Source organism: Salvelinus sp. IW2-2015, linkage group LG34, assembly GCF_002910315.2.
Source record: "Salvelinus sp. IW2-2015 linkage group LG34, ASM291031v2, whole genome shotgun sequence".
Classification (NCBI taxonomy): Eukaryota; Metazoa; Chordata; class Actinopteri; order Salmoniformes; family Salmonidae; genus Salvelinus; species Salvelinus sp. IW2-2015.
In genome coordinates this window covers 4,500,619-4,523,212 of record NC_036873.1, presented here as the reverse complement: position 1 = coordinate 4,523,212, position 22,594 = coordinate 4,500,619, and the positions used below count along the sequence as shown (strand labels likewise).

The 22,594-nt window shown below is 44.9% G+C and overlaps 1 protein-coding gene across 1 annotated transcript in view; it reads left to right on the top strand.

Annotated features, from left to right (window-relative positions):
• Window positions 1-22,594, top strand: part of glra3 (glycine receptor, alpha 3) — a 141,618-nt gene that overhangs the window by 58,451 nt on the left and 60,573 nt on the right. Inside the window, exons 3-6 of the mRNA XM_070437236.1 lie at window positions 3,685-3,752; window positions 12,506-12,729; window positions 15,818-15,900; window positions 19,532-19,685. Of these exons, the coding sequence (XP_070293337.1) occupies window positions 3,685-3,752; window positions 12,506-12,729; window positions 15,818-15,900; window positions 19,532-19,685 (529 nt within the window). The remainder of the gene's footprint in view (window positions 1-3,684; window positions 3,753-12,505; window positions 12,730-15,817; window positions 15,901-19,531; window positions 19,686-22,594) is intronic.

Here is a 22,594-nt window from a genome sequence, read left to right as displayed (position 1 = left end):
AAGAAGAGAGAATGCGGAGCTTCAAGATGAGCGAAAGTCCACGGACCAGAGAGAGAGCCAGGGATTGCAGTTGTATGAGCCACCGCAGTCTGAAACAACCAAGAACGGGCTGCGGCGTTCTGGATGAGTTGTAGGGGTTTAATGGCACAGGCAGGGAGCCCAGAACAGCGAGTTGCAGTAATCCCAGACGGGAGATGACAAGTGCCTGGATTAGGACCTGCGCCCGCTTCCTGTGTGAGGCAGGGTCGTACTCTGCGGATGTTGTAGAGCATGAACCTACAGGAACGGGCCCGCGCCTTGATGTTAGTTGAGAACGACAGGGGTTGTCCAGGATCACGCAAGGTTCTTTAGCGCTCTGGGAGGAGGACACAATGGAGTTGTCAACCGTGATGGCGAGATCATGGAACGGGCAGTCCTTCCCCGGGAGGAAGAGCAGCTCCGTCTTGCGCGAGGTCAGCTTGAGGTGGTGATCCGTCATCCACACTGATATGTCTGCCAGACATGCAGAGATGCGATTCGCCACCTGGTCATCAGAAGGGGGAAAGGAGAAGATTAATTGTGTGTCGTCTGCATAGCAATGATAGGAGAGACCATGTGAGGTTATGACAGAGCCAAGTGACTTGGTGTATAGCGAGAACAGGAGAGGGCCCAGAACAGAGCCTGGGGGACACCAGTGGTGAGAACGCGTGGTGAGGAGACAGATTCTCGCCACGCACCTGGTAGGAGCGACCTGTCAGGTAGGACGCAATCCAAGCGTGGGGCCGCGCCGGAGATGCCCAACTCGGAGAGGGTGGAGAGGAGGATCTGATGGTTCACAGTATTCGAAGGCAGCCGATAGGTCTAGAAGGATGAGAGCAGAGGAGAGAGAGTTAGCTTTAGCAGTGCGGAGCGCCTCCGTGATACAGAGAAGAGCAGTCTCAGTTGAATGACTAGTCTTGAAACCTGACTGATTTGGATCAAGAAGGTCATTCTGAGAGAGATAGCAGGAGAGCTGGCCAAGGACGGCACGTTCAAGAGTTTTGGAGAGAAAAGAAAGAAGGGATACTGGTCTGTAGTTGTTGACATCGGAGGGATCGAGTGTAGGTTTCTTCAGAAGGGGTGCAACTCTCGCTCTCTTGAAGACGGAAGGGACGTAGCCAGCGGTCAGGGATGAGTTGATGAGCGAGGTGAGGTAAGGGAGAAGGTCTCCGGAAATAGTCTGGAGAAGAGAGGAGGGGATAGGGTCAAGCGGCAGGTTGTTGGGCGGCCGGCCGTCACAAGACGCGAGATTTCATCTGGAGAGAGGGGAGAAAGAGGTCAGAGCACAGGGTAGGGCAGTGTGAGCAGAACCAGCGGTGTCGTTTGACTTAGCAAACGAGGATCGGATGTCGTCGACCTTCTTTTCAAAATGGTTGACGAAGTCATCTGCAAGAGAGGAGGAGGGGGGGAGGGGGGGGGGAGGAGGATTCAGGAGGGAGGAGAAGGTGGCAAAGAGCTTCCTAGGGTTAGAGGCAGATGCTTGGAATTTAGAGTGGTAGAAAGTGGCTTTGGCAGCAGAGACAGAGGAGGAAAATGTAGAGAGGAGGGAGTGAAAGGATGCCAGGTCCGCAGGGAGGCGAGTTTTCCTCCATTTCCGCTCGCTTGCCCCGGAGCCCTGTTCTGTGAGCTCGCAATGAGTCGTCGAGCCACGGAGCGGAGGAGGAGGACGAGCCGGCCTGGAGGATAGGGGACATAGAGAGTCAAAGGATGCAGAAAGGGGAGAGAGGAGGTTGAGGAGGCAGAGTCAGGAGATAGGTTGGAGAAGGTTTGAGCAGAGGGAAGAGATGATAGGATGGAAGAGGAGAGAGTAGCGGGGGAGAGAGAGCGGAGGTTGGGACGGCGCGATACCATCCGAGTAGGGGCAGTGTGGGAAGTGTTGGATGAGAGCGAGAGGGAAAAGGATACAAGGTAGTGGTCGGAGACTTGGAGGGAGTTGCAATGAGGTTAGTGGAAGAACAGCATCTAGTAAAGATGAGGTCAAGCGTATTGCCTGCCTTGTGAGTAGGGGAAGGTGAAGAGGGTGAGGTCAAAAGAAGAGAGGAGTGGAAAGAAGGAGGCAGAGAGGAATGAGTCAAAGGTAGACGTGGGGAGGTTAAAGTCGGCCAGAACTGTGAGAGGTGAGCCGTCCTCAGGAAAGGAGCTTATCAAGGCATCAAGCTCATTGATGAACTCTCCGAGGGAACCTGGAGGGGGATAAATGATAAGGATGTTAAGCTTGAAAGGGCTGGTAACTGTGACAGCATGGAATCAAAGGAGGCGATAGACAGATGGGTAAGGGGAGAAAGAGAGAATGACCACTTGGGAGAGATGAGGATCCCGGTGCACCACCACGCTGCCAGAAGCTCTCGGGTGGCGAGAACACGTGGGCGGACGAAGAGAGAGCAGTAGGAGTAGCAGTGTTATCTGTGGTGATCCATGTGTTTCCGTCAGTGCCAAGAAGTCGAGGGACTGGAGGGAGGCATAGGCTGAGATGAACTCTGCCTTGTTGGCCGCAGATCGGCAGTTCCAGAGGCTACCGGAGACCTGGAACTCCACGTGGGTCGTGCGTGCTGGGACCACCAGATTAGGGTGGCCGCGGCCACCGCGGTGTGGAGCGTTTGTATGGTCTGTGCAGAGAGGAGAGAACAGGGATAGACAGACACATAGTTGACAGGCTACTGAAGAGGCTACGCTAATGCAAAGGATATTGGAATGACAAGTGGACTACACTCTCGAATGTTCAGAAAGTTAAGCCTACGTTGCAAAAAATCTTATTGACTAAGATGATTAAAATGATACAGTACTGCTGAAGTAGGCTAGCTAGCAGTGCCTGCGTTGTTGACTTTGTAGGCTAGCTGGCAGTGGCTGCGTTGTTGACACTACACTAATCAAGTCGTTCCGTTGAGTGTAATAGTTTCTACAGAACACGTGGGCGGACGAAGAGAGTGCCATTAACCCCTACAACTCATCCAGAACGCCGCAGCCCGTCTGGTGTTCAACCTTCCAAGTTCTCTCACGTCACCCCGCTCCTCCGCTCTCTCCACTGGCTTCCAGTTGAAGCTCGCATCCGCTACAAGACCATGGTGCTTGCCTACGGAGCTGTGAGGGAACGGCACCTCAGTACCTCCAGGCTCTGATCAGGCCCTACACCCAAACAAGGGCACTGCGTTCATCCACCTCTGGCCTGCTCGCCTCCCTACCACTGAGGAAGTACAGTTCCCGCTCAGCCCAGTCAAAACTGTTCGCTGCTCTGGCCCCCAATGGTGGAACAAACTCCCTCACGACGCCAGGACAGCGGAGTCAATCACCACCTTCCGGAGACACCTGAAACCCCACCTCTTTAAGGAATACCTAGGATAGGATAAAGTAATCCTTCTCACCCCCCCTCCCTTAAAAGATTTAGATGCACTATTGTAAAGTGGCTGTTCCACTGGATGTCATAAGGTGAATGCACCAATTTGTAGTCGCTCTGGATAAGAGCGTCTGCTAAATGACTTAAAATGAAATGTAACAACTTCATATCGAAGGAGTGCCTTTGATTTGATAGTCTGCACATGGGCAGTTCGGCGTGAGAACCTTTAGACTCTACGAATTTTGTAAGTCGCTCTGGATAAGAGCGTCTGCTAAATGACTTAAATGTAAATGTAAGCTATATCATATTTCCTAATGCTATTTTCCTCTGTCTAGGTCCCCCTGTGAACGTATCATGCAACATTTTCATCAACAGCTTTGGCTCCATAGCTGAGACTACAATGGTACGTATATATTCATATAAATACATTTACTGCCTTCATTCCAGTCAATGTCAAACACATATATTTGAAAGTCAATGAAATCCAATGGGTAGCATTGCCAAACAATGACAAACAACGTGACAGGGTGGGGGTAGTGTGTGTGTAACATGGGGTAGTGTGTGTTTAGCGCGCCCGCGTGTTACCAGCCCAGGCCCAGGATTAGGGCCTGCATGTGTCTCCCAGGGTAGTATCAGTGAGCAGGCTACAAGACGGAGTACACACACTCTCATTTTGTCTCACACACACACAAACACACACACACTCACTCACTCTCTCACAAACACACGCATCCGGGCACACACACTGATAATGTGGACAAGGAAACATCATAACGCAGCGTGTTTCCCGGGCCAAGCATCTCTCAGACCTCTTCTCCACTCTCTCCTGGGGGAGAATCTCTTACGTAAGAATCCATTTCCCTTCCCTTCCTCCCCCACTGAACGGATGAATTAAACAAGCACCATTAAGCTATTAGTGAGGGTACTTTACTGAAACAATAAACATCCCCCTGAATAAGATATAATTTTATAAGAGGGTGTTTACTATTTGAATAAGATCATGAACGTGCCTGATGGAAAGGTTGTTTCTCAAAGATTAAGGTTTTATTTTAACGTGCGTCTGTGACGTGGATCAGAGATGAAGTTGATGGGTTTGGATGGGGAATGGAGTTAAAGGACTAGACAATGGATCCCCTGTAGCAAGGCTTTGAATGTCTACTGAATGGCACAGACACAATGGCATAGGCACGCATGCACACACTCTCACACACACACCACACACATGCGCGCAAACACACACACCACACACAGCGGATGTGAAGAGGGGACATCTGTGTCAGTCTGTCAGCGCTAACTTTGCAGTGACGCGTCCACTTGTCACTCTTTCACTCACTCACTCAACTCACTTTACTCACACACACACACACACACACACACACACACACACACACACACACACACACACACACACACACACACACACACACACACACAACTGCGAGGCTTCCTGCTTTATAGATACCCAACCAGCAGGCACCTCACAAATCATTCAGCAATTACAGAGCTGCCTTAGGAACCACAGACCCAGTGGTGTTTGTAGAGGTAGAGATCTCTCTATCTTTCCCTCTAGATGAAATAATCAATACACGCAAATGGAAATGCGTCAGTGAAGCTAGACGTAAAGATGGGGGGATGATTTAAAAGACAAATTGGCTTGAAGTGGTTCTTGGGGTTTGGGTAGTTTCTTATGAGTCGATGTCGATGGAAATGTTTTTACTACGACCCATAAAGGATTAGAATTGGCTCACTGGCTTTGACTCTGTTTTGCAAGTCTATAATGAAAGTGACATGCGTATGAGTGATTTAGTTTTTATAATGTGGTGTTTGTATGAGTACCCCTTCATGGATGTACAAAGGTGCCAAATGATGATGAAGTCATCTGAAGCTAAGTGAGAAAACAGAAGTGAACACAAATCCTTCCATTTCTTAGCATTAGGCATAATTTGGGATTGATGGAGTGATGTGATAAGTCTGATGGTGAAAGAGGACGATGTTGAGGCCTCCAATATATTTAAAGAGGGATGGCATGGAACTGCAGGAGATGGAAAGAGTGAGAAAATGGAGGGATTTCACAGTCCAGTGTGGCTGGGGGGGAAGAGGGGATGTGCAGTGAAGGACAGAGGAGCCACGCTGGAGAGAAAGGGAAAAAAAGTGGAGAGAGTAAAAGACAGGAGAGGGGGATCATTCTCCTCCGTATGTCACCGCTGGATTAGAGACCCTCAGGGGAAGCAGCAGTCCTACTCCCACCATCACCATCTGTCCTCCTCCACACACACAGGGAGATGATGTAACATTTTCCAGGGGGGGAGGGAGAGAGAGAAATATACAGAGGCACATTACTGAAGAGCACTAAGGCCTGACCCGCAAGGCGTCATGGCCCATCACAGGGAAAAGGTTTCATTCAGAGACAGACCGAGAGTGGGTGGGTTAAGTCTGTTTGAGCTACAGGGACAGAGTGGATTGGATAATTATGTTAGAGACTTACAAGGGAGACATACAGAGATGTGATGTATTCCTTTCTGGGTCTGATATGATTAGATTAGATTAGAAAAGGACTCTGACCCTGTGTGGCTCTGATTCCTTCCCAGCAAGCAGCAGACCAGACGACAAGCCTTTCTGACTGTGACATGACTTCTGATAGCACAGAGCTGCTTTGACATGGGAATTGAACTGCTGTCAGTGATGGATGGAAACATTGTGTCATACAGTACAACGGGGGAGGCTACACACTGCCACTTCTTATTTACTATGGCGTGTGTGTGTGTGTGTGTGTGTGTGTGTGTGTGTGTGTGTGTGTGTGTGTGTGTGTGTGTGTGTGTGTGTGTGTGTGTGTGTGTGTGTGTGTGTGTGTGTGTGTGTGTGTGTGTGTGTGTGTGTGTGTGTGTGTGTGTCCATCCTCCCCCTCTCATCTCAACCAACGAGGGTTGGTTTGACAGATCAGATCTGAGAATAAACCTCAGTGGTCAATCCTATAGTACCAAGCTATAGTGACCACATTAAAGATGGTGGCTGTGTTAATGTTGGACCACTGCATCAATCTAGGTAACATAATTCCGAAAATCCCCATCAAAAGCCGTCAGTTCAAGCTAGAGAAATCAGTTTGTAGCATGGACTGCGTCTCAATCCTCCGCATCCGCTTATGTCGGCCTTCTGCATCTGCGGTGGAAGGTGACCGAGTTACAGCGGTGTTTGTCAGACCATGAGACATCATGGGAATCTCATCATGAGAATCTCGGTCTTCTCACGAAAACATCTGTAGCATCCGAACCGTTTGGGCTACAAAACACTCTATGGAAAGATTATATTTTGGGACTCGTCTACAGGTAAGCTGGTACCGGTTTTCAAAAATTCATGGAAGTATGGAAGGAGTTTTGTGACAACAAAAACAGTTAAATATGTGTCCATGTGGCACTGGGGGTTGACAAGCCCTCTTGCCGCGCCTTTCCGGCGCCTTTCCTGTTGGGAGGCTAATGGAGCCCAGCTAAGGGTAATAAGTCAATCAAGTGTGTGACTGGCTGGACAATCAGCCCCAACAGTTGATTAGGCTGCTGCTGCTCCCATTTAGGGGGGGGGGGGGAAGACAGCAGCAGACAGGTTGGGGCTGAAAGACTCAGTTTAAGCTAGCCTTTGTTATTTGTAAGCATTTCTGTTGGTCAATTATGGAATAAAACCTACGTTTACTCTGCTTCACTGAGCCTCTCCCCAGACTCTGTCACAGTCCAAAAAAACATCAATATTTCCTGAGCTGTCTTATCTTCTAGATATACTGGAGGACAGACACTTTGAAACCTTATTCCTTTTTTTACTTTCTGTTTTGCCGTTTCTGAATGTGTTACTCAATGTATTTCTATGGACTATAGTAGTCAAGGACAAAGTAGAGCCCCTTCCAACCTTTTAGAGGTTATTAAGAACTTTTACCATGCAGCTACCACGTGGACACAACACACACTGAGTGTACAAACATTAAGGACACCTATTGTTTCCATGACGTAGACTGACCAGGTGAACCCAGGTAAAAGCTATGATCCCTTATTGATGTCACTTGTTAAATCCACCAATCAGTATAGATGAAGGGGAGGAGACAGGTTAAAGAAGGATTTTCTTTTGCCTTGAGACATGGATTGTGTATGTGTGCCATTCAGAGGGTGAATGGGCAAGACAAAAGATTTAAGTGCCTTTGAACGTGGTATGGTAGTAGGTGCCAGGCGTACCGGTTTGAGTGTGTCAAGAACTGCAATGCTGCTGGGTTTTTCACTCTCAACAGTTTACATGTGTGCGAAGAATGGGCCACCACCCAAAAGACATACAGCCAACTTGACACAACTGTGGGAAGCATTGGAGTCAACATGGGCCAGCATCCCTGTGGAACACTTTCGACACCTTGTAGAGTCAATGCCCCGACGTATTGAGGCTGTTCTGAGGGCAAAAGGGAGTGAAACTCAATTATAGGAAGCCATTCCGAATGTTCTGTACACTCAGTATATATGATGTCATGCAACATAAGTCGAGGTTTGCATCATCAATTGAGTTCTGGAATCGACCATTTCTAGCAACATGTGCCCTAGCTTACAACCATGAAAGTATGGTTGGCTTGTTTGTTATGATAGGGCACACGTTTTCCCTGACCGTATGACCTGACCTGGAAAAACTCCTGGCCCTAGTTTGAATTGATTTGCTCTTTGACTTCTTTCCTTAACTTCTCTAGGGTAGGGGGCAGCATTTGGAATTTTGGATGAAATGCATGCCCAAATTAAACTGCCTGCTTCTCGGGCACAGAAGATATCATATGCATATAACTGGTAGATTTGGATAGAAAACACTCTAAAGTTTCCAAAACTGTTAACATGGTGTCTCTGAGTATAACAGAACTGATTTGGCAGGTGAAAATCTGAGAAAAATCCAATCAGGAAGTTTTTTTTGTTGTTTTCTATTCAATGCCATTACAGTATCCATTGACATAGGACTCAAATTGCAACTTCTATGCCTTCCACTAGATGTCAACATTCTTTAGAAATTGTTTCAGGCTTGTATTCCTAAAAAATGAGGAAGTAAGAGCAGTCTGAATGAGTGAACCCTAAAGTGTCACAGAGCTTTTTCATGCACGAGACCGAGAGAGTGCCTTTCTTGTTTACCTTTTAAATTGAGGACGTTATTGTCCGGTTTAAATATTATCGATTATTTAGGCTATAAACAACCTGAGGGTTTAATATTAACATCGTTTGACATGTTTCTATGAACGTTACGGATACAATTTGGATTGTTTTGTAGGTTTTTGGATATAAAGAGACTTTATCGAACAAAAGGAACATTTATTGAGTAAATTAAAGTCTGCTGAGTGCAACCATATGAAGATCATCAAAGGTAAGGGATTAATTGTATCTCTATTTCTGACTTGTGTAACTGTTCTACTTGGCTGGTTACTGTTTGTAATGATTTGTCTAGTGGGCTATGTTCTCAAATAATCGTAAGGTATGCTTTCGCCGTAAAGCATTTTTTAAATCTGACACCGTGGTTGGATTCACAAGAAGTTAATCTTTCAACCTATGTAAAATATGTTTTGTTTTCTGAATTTTTATAATGAGTATTTCTGTATTTGAATTTGCGCCCAGCAGTTTCACTGCTGTTGAAGAGGTGGGACGCTACCTCTCACGTACCCAAGAGAGGTTAAGTTAAGTTTTTAGTTCTCGGTCAGCAAGTTCAATCTGTGAGTGCTGTGCCTCCAGTCAGCAGATCATCATAGTGGCAGTGACATAGAGGCTTCCACAGAGAGAGTACTTGCTTCACTGTGGTCTCCACTGTGTCCGGTGGTTCTTCCTGCTTATACCACAGATTACCCGTGCTCAACTAAACACGTATGTGCTGCTGTGCCACAGCCATGAGTCGTGTTCCTCACTGTGACACATACATGGAAAGGCACTCACAACGATAGCAGAGGTATGTAGGGAGTTGTGGTTGAGGGGGTATTGGGTACCATGTTGAGATCTAAGTGTGTGTGTCCTCAGAGATCCGCCTGACCTGTGAGTAACATTTAGGGCTGTGGATTATGGAAGCAACATTCTTGACAGGAGGATGACTAATTATCTAGAGTGGTTGACTTTTTTCCTTCTAGTTTTGCCCTTGTTTATTGAAGCGGCGACAGTGGTATGGTACATGGTCACATGGTAGACTAGAGTGACATGGTCACATGGTAAACTAGAGTCACGTGGTACTAAGTCATAGAGTCACGTGGTAGACTAGATTCACAGAGTCACGTGGTAGACTAGAGTCACAGATCATATGGTAGACTAGAGTCGCGTGGTAGACTAGAATCAAAGAGTCATGTGGTAGACTAGAGTCACGTGGTAGACTAGAGTCACAGTCACGTGGTAGACTAGAGTCTCAGAGTCACGTGGTAGACTAGAGTCACGTGGTAGACTAGAGTCACGTGGTAGACTAGAGTCACGTGGTAGACTAGAGTCACGTGGTAAACTAGAGTCACGTGGTAGACTAGAGTCACAGAGTCACTGGTAGACTAGATCACGTGGTAGACTAGAGTCACAGTCACGTGTAGACTAGAGTCACAGTCACATGGTAGACTAGAGTTACGTGGTAGACTAGAGTCACGTGGTAGACTAAAGTCACAGTCACAAGGTAGACTAGAGTCACATGGTAATCTAGAGTCAGAGTCACGTGGTTAGACTAGAGTCACAGTCACATGGTAGACTAGAGTCACGTGGTAATCTAGAGTCAGAGTCACATGGTAGACTAGAGTCACAGAGTCACGTGGTAGACTAGAGTCACAGAGTCACGTGGTAGACTAGAGTCACAGAGTCACGTGGTAGACTAGAGTCACCGTAGACTAGAGTCACGTGGTAGGCTAGAGTCACAGAGTCACGTGGTAGACTAGAGTCACAGAGTCACGTGGTAGACTAGAGTCACATGGTAGACTAGAGTCACGTGGTAGGCTAGAGTCACAGAGTCACGTGGTAGACTAGAGTCACAGAGTCACGTGGTAGACTAGAGTCACATGTAGACTAGATCACGTGTAGACTAGAGTCACATGGTAGACTAGAGTCACGTGGTAGAATAGAGTCACATGGGATTTCTGGAAGAACATTTTAAACAAAAGTGGAGACTGTGTCAGTGTCATGTCAGACAAGTGTACAACAGGACCTCAAGGTCCTGTATAGACAACAGTATGTTTACCATAGGACCTCAAAGGGCCCATATAGACTACAGTATGTTTACCATAGGACCTCAAGGGCCTGTATAGACTACAGTATGTTTACCATAGGACCTCAAGGGGCCCTTATAGACTACAGTATGTTTACCATAGGACCTCAAGGAGGCCTGTATAGACTACAGTATGTTTACCATAGGACCCAAGGGGCCTGTATACATACAGTATGTTTACCATAGACCTCAAGGTGCCTGTATAGACAACAGTATGTTTACCATAGGACCTCAAGATGCCTGTATACTACAGTATGTTTACCATAGGACCTCAAGGGGCCCTATAGACTACAGTATGTTTACCATAGACCTCAAGGGCCTGTATAGACTACAGTATGTTAGTGTGTTTCTATAAGAAGGACTAGAGATGGACGAGTATTGCAGAAAATGTGGGATGATCACCGCTGCTAGATATTTCCAGAAGGGTGAGGCCTGTCCGCCATACAGATTAGAGAAAAAAGATTGTTGAATAAGCGACGAAATCGCACAGCTTTTCGGAGCACCAGTGTCAGTTCAATGAAAAGTGAACTCCCAAATGTGAGGTGTGTTACCCTGTTCAGTCTGTGTCAGAGAGTGGGAGAGAGCAGGCTCAGTGTCATTATTCATGATCAGCTGCTGAACGAATACACATTGTGGAACTACCATTAGCAACTGATTTGGGATCATCTCTCCCTAGCCGAGGCCTAACGTTAACCATTATGAAAACGAACAACTACACAGGCCCTGGACCATGAACAAAACAAACACCGTCATGCCTAATCAAACCTATCCCAATTTTCCCAGCTGTTCTTCTCAGTGGTCTGTCTGTCTTTTCGTCTCTGAACGAGCTCAAGTGGATAGATATTGTCATTCCCTTTTAAGTGATGAGTGCTAATGGTAATACCACACCATATGTTTGATAGCAGGAGAGCTGCTGTACTGACGTTGTCTCCGAACAGCAGATGCCTTCAGATGGGATATGCCAGTCCTTTTCTCTCCACTGCACTTTATGTAACATCTACTCTAAATGTTAGTGAAAAATCTAATAAAAGCAAATAAAAAATGTCTTGCGTTTTCACCCGGCTGAGGTAGACGAGATATGTAATTACAGCTTGGTATTTGCTCAGCAACACTGGTAAGGAAAAAGACAATTTAGACTGATGTATCCCCTAAAATGAAGTATGATTTTTTTTTTTATATATCACCTAGTTGAAAGTAAACAAAGGCTGAAACAGATGTTTATTGTTGGAGCATTCATTAAAATGATACCTGAAGTGCCTTTAGGACAGGGCTTTTACCCCTATGGAACATAAAATCTGTGCAGTACTGTACATGAATTCAACTGGACAGGGCATGGGCCGTACACTGCGACATGGACTATGGGGATCGGACGTAGAGATGTAAGGGACATTATTAATGAGCAAATCCCTATAAAGCATCAGCTTTATTAGAAAGCCACGGTGGCGTCTGGCTAAGTGACAGTGACGGCAGCACAGAGAACAGGGAAAGGAACTGAAAGAATAGGGGAGTTGATCCCGGGAGCACCAGAGGCATCCGACGCATCTGCGCCCCGGGTCCCCACCATATGGGGACTTCATGGTCCTCTCTGCCTTGGTTCATTGATGTCAGCTCTCTGAACATCAGCAGGGACCACCGGGACCTTAGAGGGGGGGATACAGTACTGACTTCGGGTCCCCAAAGTGTCACCACCATATGCGGACTTCGCGCCCCTGTAGGTGCCCCTATGCCTGGTTCATTGGTGTCTGCTCCATGAGCATCAGCTGGGACCACGAGGACCCTAAACTCAGACCTCTGGGGGAATGTGATGAATGCAGAGGGGCAGGACACAGTACTGTAGCTCAGTGTACCATGTTTTAAACCCTGCAGTCCACTGCAAATCACAACCTGTCACTAATTCCCTACTCCTTTCGCTCCCTCTCCCCTCTCCCTCCCTCCATCCACTAGGACTACAGAGTGAACATCTTCCTCCGTCAAAAGTGGAACGACCCCAGGTTAGCGTACACAGAGTACCCTGACGGTTCTCTGGACCTGGACCCCTCTATGTTGGACTCTATCTGGAAACCTGACTTGTTCTTCGCCAACGAGAAAGGWGCCCATTTCCACGAAGTCACCACAGACAACAAGCTGTTAAGAATATTCAAGAACGGCAACGTCCTCTATTCTATACGGTGAGTGTGTACAGTATGGATCCCACTAACACCCTTTTCGCGTTATAATACCTAACTTAACCAAACTGGGCTCGGATAATTCCATCAACCCTGGTGGATTCATTACCAGGCTAGCTCAGTACAGCTTGGTTTGGCTCAGCTCAATTCGGCTCAGTAGTGTGAAAAACCCTCAAGAGGTGTGGGCCTAAGTGTCACGCGTGAGTTTGGGTGGGCATTCTATGTCTGGTGTTCTATGTTGTCCTTGTTTTGTATTTCTGTGTGTTTGGCCTGGTATGGTTCTCAATCAGAGGCAGCTGTCTATCGTTGTCTCTGATTGAGAATCATACTTAGGTAGCCTGTTCCCACCTGTGTTTGTGGGTGGTTGTTTCCTGTTTAGTGTTTGTTTCACCTTTCAGGACTGTTCGTTTGTCGTGTTTGTTGTTTTGTCAAGTGTTGCGTATTTTATTAAATAATATGAACACTTACCACGGTGCACCTTGGTCCTCTTCTCCTTCTCCCGACAACGTGCGTTACACTAAGCATCATCAAATGACCATCTTACGTTGATACATCAATCACATAATCAGACTATAGGCCCGTCGAATGGCCCATAACTCACACCGAGTCTTATCCCAACTCGTAACATTCAATCCACTACAGGTGCTATCTAGAATCTAAAAGGGTTCTAAAAGGTGCAATCTAGAATCTAAACGGGTTCGTCGGCTGTCCCATAGGAGAACCCTTTGAACAATTYATCCAAACTCGTAACATTCAATCCACTACAGGTGCTATCTAGAATCTTAAAGGGTTCGTCGGCTGTCCCATAGGAGAACCCTTTGAACAATTTTTGGGGGTTCCAGGCTTGAAAGCCTTGAGTCGACGGCATCAGTCGGGTTGAGTTATGGAGTTGTGTAGTGGCGGGGCCGTAGAAAGCTGTGATGGAAGGCTGAGAGGATATGACACGACGGAGCGGAGGAATCCCATCGGCCATGGAGTCCGTCCGCAGCCTGGCGCCTCCGGGGTGGAGGACGTAATTAAAACCGTCAGCCTTCTTTGTTTTGTCTCTATCCTTTTTCTCATTCTTTCATTCCCTCTCCTCCAACTGGATGTCTCTCTCTCCATCCTTCTCATCTCTCTGCTTCTCTCTTTCTCTCCTCTTTGACACTTTCTTTTTCCTCTCTCTCTCTCATCTCTTTCTCTTTCTAACTCTCCTCACCAGCGATTTACAGCACTACTAGTTCAACACTTGACAGGATTTGTCCAGGCATGATACATGTGAATGTACACTCTTAGGGCTCCAAAGCGGTTCTTCTGCTGTCCCCATAGGAAAGCCTTTTTTGTTCCAGGTAGAACTATTATGGGTTCTATGTTGAACCCTCTGTGTAAAGGGTTCTACATGTAACTCGAAAGGGTTCTACTTGGAACCAAAATGGTTCTACCTGGAACCAAAAAGGGTTCTTCTATGGGGACAACCGAAGAACCCTTTTAGATATTACCTTTTTTTCCTAAGAGTGTAAGACAAAGTTGAATTACTGTTTAATGGATGCCCCGCCTCACTTTTCTCCACACCCCAATTTAAAAAAAATAGTACTAATCAGATGTGTTATTTTCTGGCCAATATATGCGGCTCTCTGTTTATAATGCACTCACTGTCCGCTCTCCCTTGAGGCTTTCCCAAGAGACCAAACCACCTCAGATCATGCGCTCAGATCATGTTCGAGCCTCGGATTGGACAGTGAAACACACACGCTGGCACCTGCAGGCGACGTGCAGATGTTTAATTTTTCTCTCATGCTGTCATGGCTGAAGCCAGCGCAAATTCCTACTATTTATGTGTCCAGGTTAAACGTGGGACGTCCCTCATTATAAACAAACAGTCGGTTAAATTCATGGTTATTGCATCAGAGATCAGGGCATTCATCAGCAAAGACGCAGTGCAAGCCGATAGTATTTTGGACAATCAAATTGAAGTCAAAATGATTGATGAAATCGAAGTGTGTCAGCTGTATGGTGATTTGCGATTCATAACTTACATTTTACCGGTACTACCAGTAGTAGTAGGCCAACCGATAACACCACGACGGAATCAGTTTGAAGTGATGATGCGCCGTTGAGAACAGCTAGCACGTCGAGCAAAGTACATCGCCAGTGACACGCACACACTTCGTGCAGATCAGCAGGTGGGGGCAGCCAGATGAGACAGTCGAAGGTGAGAAGTTACTGGGCTCGAATTCAGTCACGTTTGATCTGTATAGCTTGATGCTTCTAATTGTGCATGTTATAAACAACATATATTTTTTGATGATGATGATGAAAGGTTATACTGTATGGCTGGATTTATGTATTTTGTCCACTGCTACATTCATTTGGCAGACCTTACTTGATTGACCCTCTTTCTACATGGCCTAGTCTATGAGAGGCCTAATCATATTTGTATGAATATTTTGTTAACGCCTCAGCTATAGAGATGCACTCAGGTAATGAACTCATTATTATGCATCAACATTTTAATTTGATTACAATTATTTACTGTTAATCATTCTTGAATTTGTTAGGCTATACAATTAAGCAGATTAATGCACAGATAATACATTCATACATAACTTTTTTTTCCAATGATTTTTGAATATGATAGAATATTGCATTCTATTATACATCCTATGTGAATAATGTTCATTAATGTTAATATGTGTATTAATAATAATAATCTGATAATCAGTCTGAAATTGAATATTTTGCGTATTCTTCATGTACATATAGCCTAGGACAATGTGGTAAAGTACTGTTATTCCTTATCCCCCTAATGATTTATTTTTTTGGGGGGGGGCTCGCTCACCTCACTTTTCTGGGGGGAAAATCCGTTAAACAGTGAATCAATTTTGTCTGGCTTTAGCAGAAAACGTGCTACCACCTAATGTGATCGGTACCTACATAAAGGAATTCAAAACACATTCATAACCCATACTTAACACATTCATAAGGCACGTGATAATGGTGATGAATATGCAAAGTAGTTATGAATGCCTAATGTATAGCCCCTTTCTAGTCAAACGATACCTAGTTGTGATGTATACTCAAATGTTTTTATTTTCTATTGTCTGTTTTCCAGATTGACATTAACCCTTTCCTGTCCGATGGACCTGAAGAACTTCCCCATGGATGTACAGACGTGTATCATGCAGCTAGAGAGCTGTGAGTACAGCACTATAGTATTACTGTAGTAGTATTTAGTATATTATATTATATTAAATAGCAGTATTTAGTATATTATCCACCCATTATAGCCCTGTGACTGCAGTATCCGTCGTGGATATTTGGAATAAAATTACAAAAGCCTGTGACGTAAGATGTTCAGATTGAATTTTTCATCTGACGGGCAGTTGGGAGCTTTTTATAGTTCCAAAAATAATGAGGTCACTGGTAAAATAATATGATAAGATTTGCGGTTGAGAGAGCGTGGGCATGGGTTTACCTGGGTAGGATAATAATGCCTTGTCATGCCAGTGTGGGTGGTATGTCCTCTTGTGACCACACAGATGCACGAATGTAGACTCTCGCTTACACACACACACACACACCGCTGACCTAATACTCTAGGCTCTCTTCCTGCCTGGACTGTCTCTAAGGCCATGTGGAATGGACTCATTCAGGCCAGTAGACCAGTAGTTGAAGGCTATGAAGGCTACGAAGGCTGTTAGTGGAGGGTTATTAACATATATTTAGATATGCAAAAGTCTGCACTTCTAATAAGGGAAGACATTTATAAGCATATCAAGTGCAAGCTGAATATGTGCATATAAGGAGCATAATTATTGTAACATTTTACGGGGTAATCTTCAGATTGTCCTTGAGTAAAACATCAATATCTAGCTGCGTATATAGATACTAAAATTCATATACACTTCTTTCGCGTAGTATTACGACATAATCTCAACCATATTTTGACCTGTAGCACTTGTCCATTTCCTGAATCCATTTAAGTGAATTTCAAGTCCCAACCACTCCATCCATCAAGATGAGCCGCTTCAATTTGTGAGTGGGGTTCCTACACAGCAGAAATCAATTCCTGTGGGCCATCGATCGCTATGCGTTCCCCATCTCTCTACAGCACACTCCCCTATTAGCTTTTACCACATGGACTAAAGGAAGTGTTCCGTTTCCTTGTTAAAGATGTGTGGACTTGAGGAGACACAGCACTGGATGTGTCCGCTGTGCACTTAAAGATGTAGCAAATTGGCAAATACTTACATTTGCACAGGGGCCCCGAGTGTGTCGCAAAATAATTCATGCCGATTGCTGCTGTGTCGCAGCTGCAGAGGCTTTTAGCCGGGACATCTCTGTCTCTGTGTCAGAGAGTTTGTAGTACTCCCCTCCCCTCGCTCTCTCGCTCTCTCTAGTCAAAACATGACTGTGATAACGCCAGTCGCAGGATAACACTTTACTCCCACAGAGCTAGCAGCAGTGGACACGCTGGACCCACTAAACTAAAGCCTGCTCTGCTCGGCCAGCCGCTGAACGGCTTGGATCAGATAGGCCAAGCACGTTAACCCACGGACGATCATGTAGGAACACTCCAATCAGCATGAATTGGAGYCAATGACTTGAGGAATATATTGAAGGAATACAGAGGGAGCACATATGATGTAACATGAATAATGTATTGTAACATTCTGTATGATGTGCTATAACTTGGTCTGAACTTGAATTGACTCTGGATTTGACTCTATTTTTAATAAGCAAGGTACTGTGTTGAGGAAAGCGTATCATTTGACTTGGGTATAGGCATAGGTTAGCATACATGGCCAGATGTGGGAGACATAGTGGAAGACACTGCAGTTAGTGGGAAGTGAATCAATGTCCGATAGCGAGTAGGAAGCCCTCCTTTATGTCTCCCTTCATTACCTACAAATTAAATATGTTCAGAGGGGTGGCAGAGGGTGGATTAATTTATATTAATAGTAATGACCATGCTAAATGACCCCCCCCCCTCCCTCGGTCTCCTCTAACTCTCCCGCCTCCTCCCCGTCCTCCCTCTTCTCCTCCCCTCACCCGTTCCTCCCCCCTCTACACCTCTCTAACATGTGGAAAGAAGACGCTATAATTACATGGAGCACCATCATTAATTGTTTTATACATTTTTACACACCCTGTCCGGTCCAGTGTAGTTGCGGCCCGGGGGGATAGTTACCATGGCGCTGTACTGTTTAATGCTTGGGGAGATCATTTGTCTTCATTTGTACGGCCTCGCGTTATTTCATTATTTTATGTACCACAGTTGGTGAGGCCCTTCTGGCTGGCTTTAGCCATTGAAATGTGAGTTCAAAGTGGAAAGGGAATGATGTTGATGGGTCGAGGCCCGGTGTCTGGAATGGAGGGGAATAGATAGGCATGGGTTATTTTATGTCATTTATGAAATCTTATCAATTATAATGAATGGCTATGATGGTCGGTCTGTTGGGATACTGTAGCGTCATTTAGAATGTATGCATGGCCGGTATTTATCCTAATAATGTCATCATTTATTGGATTTGCATGGTGCTTTTCCAGATGCTCCAAGTGCTTAACATAGGGGAAACACACATAGGGGRAAACTCACCTCATCCACCACCTAAGACGTAAACTGGCATTCGAAAATCAGCCATTAGTGCGAACCAATAGGAACGTAGGAGCAGAGGAAGTTCTGAGTCATGTTGTGACTACAGTACATTGACTCATACTGCGGAKGCTGCTTTGACTCATTCCATCTCCCAATATTAACCCAAATGTCTGCACTGCCTAGTCCCCTGGGCTGGTGAACTGCATCATGGGATACTTCGGGTTAAAGATAAATAGCCTACATGCAAGGTTGAGATATATTCAAGATGCTTCTATATCCAGCTGCAGATATTTCATATAATTTCTCTTGATTATTTAACTCTTGTCGGTATCTTTCAGTGTCCTTACGTTCAAAGACATATATTTTCCTACAGGAGACTGGATAGCTCTTTCGTCTTGCACAACAGTGCATACCTGTTAGAATGCCCGTTCCCTGTAGCTGGCTGATGGACCCCATCGGAGATGTTAATGTTTCAAATGGAAAGAGGTCATTAGGATGACGAGGACTCAGTTAACTGGGACCTTATTCCGAGGAACAAACGAATGGATTCCTTTTTCCCCCCATTTCAAGGTCCCAGTTTTACATGCAGTTCCTGAGATATCATCGTAAAGTCAACATGGCTTTGGAATCAGGCCCGTTTTGTTCAACTGATTACATTAGAATACTTTCCATCCCTCCTCCTTTCACGTCAATCACTCCGTTATCTGTAAGGCCTCAGTCATTACAATCCATCCCTCCTCCTTTCACGTCAATCACTCCGTTATCTGTAAGGCATCAGTCATCCTGGGAAATCATTGCCTGAATTACCCATTTTTGAATGGATAAACCATTATAATCCACGGTTGTTGTGGATTGGCATACTAAATAGTGGATTGGCCCATGAAGTCTGTCAGTGCTTATTCCTTTAGCACAGAAGACAGTGCGACATTAGCAACATTGATTCCTGGTTGATCTATTGACATGAACAACTTATCCTTGATGCAGTGTAATCTATGGCGTTGACATTTCATGTATGATACAGCATATAACACAAAGGGTATCCATGATGTTTTGATCTTCCCATAAATCTGGTCTAGGTGGAGATATGAGATGTATAAATCATCAAGTGAATATGTATTTATAAAGACTTTTTTACGTCAGCTGTTGACACACAGTGCTTTTACTGTACAGTAACCCGGGCCTAGGCTATATTATCTGATTGCATKKYCCGCCTCTCTTMTTTTCCAGTTGGCTACACAATGAAYGACCTGATCTTTGAGTGGCAGGAGAATGGACCAGTCCAGGTAGCTGATGGGTTGACCCTCCCACAGTTCATAATGAAGGACGAGACGGATCTGAGATACTGCACCAAGCACTATAACACAGGTAAGATACAACGGGAGTGTTTGAGGTCGAGTCCATTGCWGTCGGACTGTGCAGAAACACWCAAAATAATCTTCCATCCCAAATTAGGCTACAATTATGTGATGAGGTTTAGTGAATATGCACAGAGCCTTCCTCAGGCTGTTCCACACAGTTAGAGTTGAAAGATGGGACCTCTTATTGTGAAATCTAATTATGTTTTCGTATGGCATCATCAACACCAACGCTAAGAATAATGGTGGGACAAGCGTCTTCACGCTTCTGCTTTGGAAATCTGTGACTCATTCAAAGAAAACAGAATGCACACACAAGATAATGGGTTGATGGTGACGTGTTCATCTTAGTGGCGATTAGCTTGACTACATCGTTGAAAGAATGAACAATTCATGAATTGACATTTATGAATGTACATTTACATCTACATTTGAAAAGTAGAAAATTCATATTGCTCATCTAAATGACTTTGAGCCGAAACAGTAAGGCCTTTTTAACTCAATTCAAGATGGTTTCAATATTCACAGACTGAACATGCTGTATGGTTCACAACATTCTCGACATCAGCAGAGCTCTATTGCCGTTTCTTACAACCAGCAATGTCAGAGAACACGGTTCCAATTCGGGAATTCAACCTTGGTCTTCTTTCACATAACAGAAAAATAACTGCAGGTCTTTAACTCCACGTCTCCAGCTAACTGCACCACGATCCAATATTATACGTTTGGCCTTATTATAATTTTTTACTATTACTAAAGATCAGACGTGAGAACATCTGATTTGATTGGTCAAAAGACCAATTAGTGGAAAAAATATCAGAGGAATGTCACGAAATACGATTCTAACTCAAAAATCAAACTTTTTCTTCCTTCTCATAACAACACAATCGCTCCAGGCTTTCACAGCTAACTGTAGTGCTAGATTACTCCTAGGCCTAAGTGAGGCCTTGTTCAGCTTCTTTGGCTGTGTTTAGACAGGCAGCCCAATTCGGATATTTTTTCCACTAATTGGTCTTTTGACCAATCAAATCAGATGTTCTCACGTCTGATCTTTTTTAGAACTGATCTGATTGGTCAAAATACCAATTAGTGGGAAAAAGATCAGAACTGGGCTGCCTGTCTAATGTAACTATAGACTTGTTTACAGTCAGCCAGCCAGCCAGGGAAGTGCCCAATGAAGTGTGAGGCTCCAGTCTACCACAGCCCTAGCTAGAGTGAGGGTGTGTCCGAAATGGCGCGCATATTCCCTATATAGTGCACTACTTTTGACCAGGCCCTATTTCAGATGCAKCCTAAGTGTGGCCTTATTCAGCCAGTGAAGTAAAGTGCACAGTGAGGAAGGAGGCATTGCAGGCTGAATAATGTAGTTTCTTCTACCTGCATCTTTCATGGGCCTGTCATGTCCTTATTGCCAACGCTTCCTCACGCCTTAGCACGCCTGCTTCCTCACTCCTGGCTAATTAGGATTATGTTGTGCTTCAATTAACGAGAGGGAGAAAAGGAAACGAAGATGTATTTTTAGATGACTGAGAGAGCAGCAGAGAGAATTGAAGAGGTCTCTCTCCTCTCTCCTTTCAATTTGCTTTATTGGCATGACGTAACAATGTACATATTGCCAAAGCTTATTATGGATATTACAATATAAAAATGAGAATCAAAATTGTCAACGGGACAACAGTAACCAAGTGTCAAAATAATCATACATTCAACAATAACAATAAGCATACAGTAGAGTACATGTGCAGGTTGATTGGTCTGTCAGACACTTCCCTCAACTTATGGCAGGCAGCAATGTAGTGCGCTGCCAACCCACAGCTCTCTGCGTCCTCCCCCAGCAGGACGGGTAGCCTATCCTCATCAGAGGTCTTCGAAACCTTGAATAAGGGTTTCAAATTTGGGGAAATGACACTCTCTAATTGTTTTATATTTTTGACATTTTGTCAGAAATGCAGCTCCGTCAGGTTCTGCTGTTGTGCAGTGGTTGCACAGCCTTTCCTCTACAGGGAGCCAGGTTTTCCTGTGTCTACCCTTCTCAATGGCAAGGCTGTGCTCACTGAGCCTGTACTTTGTCAATGTTTTTCTAAGGTTTGATCAGTAACCATGGTCAAATATTTAGCCACAGTGTACTGTCGATTTAGGGCCAGATAGCACTGCATTTTGCTTTTGTGTTTGTCTTGTGTTTCCCAATAAGCAATTAGTTTTGTTTTGACTGTGTTGTAATTTGGTTTATCCTGATTGATTGGATGTTCTGGTCCTGAGGCTTCAGTGTGTTAGTAGAACAGGTTTGTGAACTCAGCCCCAGGACCAGCTGGATGAGGGGACTCTTTTCTTTGCTCAGCTCTTGGCATTGCAGGGCTTGGTAGTGATATGAGAGGGTGTTTCCAAAACTGATGTTTCCAAAACTGAATTGCTCTTTTTTGAGTTTTTATTATTAGTGGATATTTGCCTAATTCTGCCCTGCATGCATTGTTTGTAGTTTTCCTCTGGACATGTAGGATAATCTTACAGAACTCTCGCATGCAGGGTTTCAATGGGTGTTTTGTCCCATTTGATGAAATCTTGTTTTGCAAGTGGACCCCACACCTCGCTGCCATAAAGTGCAATTGGTTCAATGACATATTCAATTAGTTTTAGCCAAATTTTAGGTATTTCAATTTGAATTTGCTTTTTAATGGCTTAGAATGCCCTGCGTGCTTCTCTCTCAGTTCATTCACTGCCTCATTAAGGTGTCCAGTTGAGCTTATTTTTAAGCCTAAGTAATTAGTATGTGTCAGAACTCTATATATTTTGTACCAATTGGAAACTTTGGTCTAATTCCCTGAGATCTGGATCTTCTCTGGAAATCATATTTTAGTCTTTTTGGGTTTACTGCCAGGGCCAGGTCTGGCAGTACTGCTCTAGCAAGTCCAGGCTCTGCTGTAGCCATGTGCTGTGG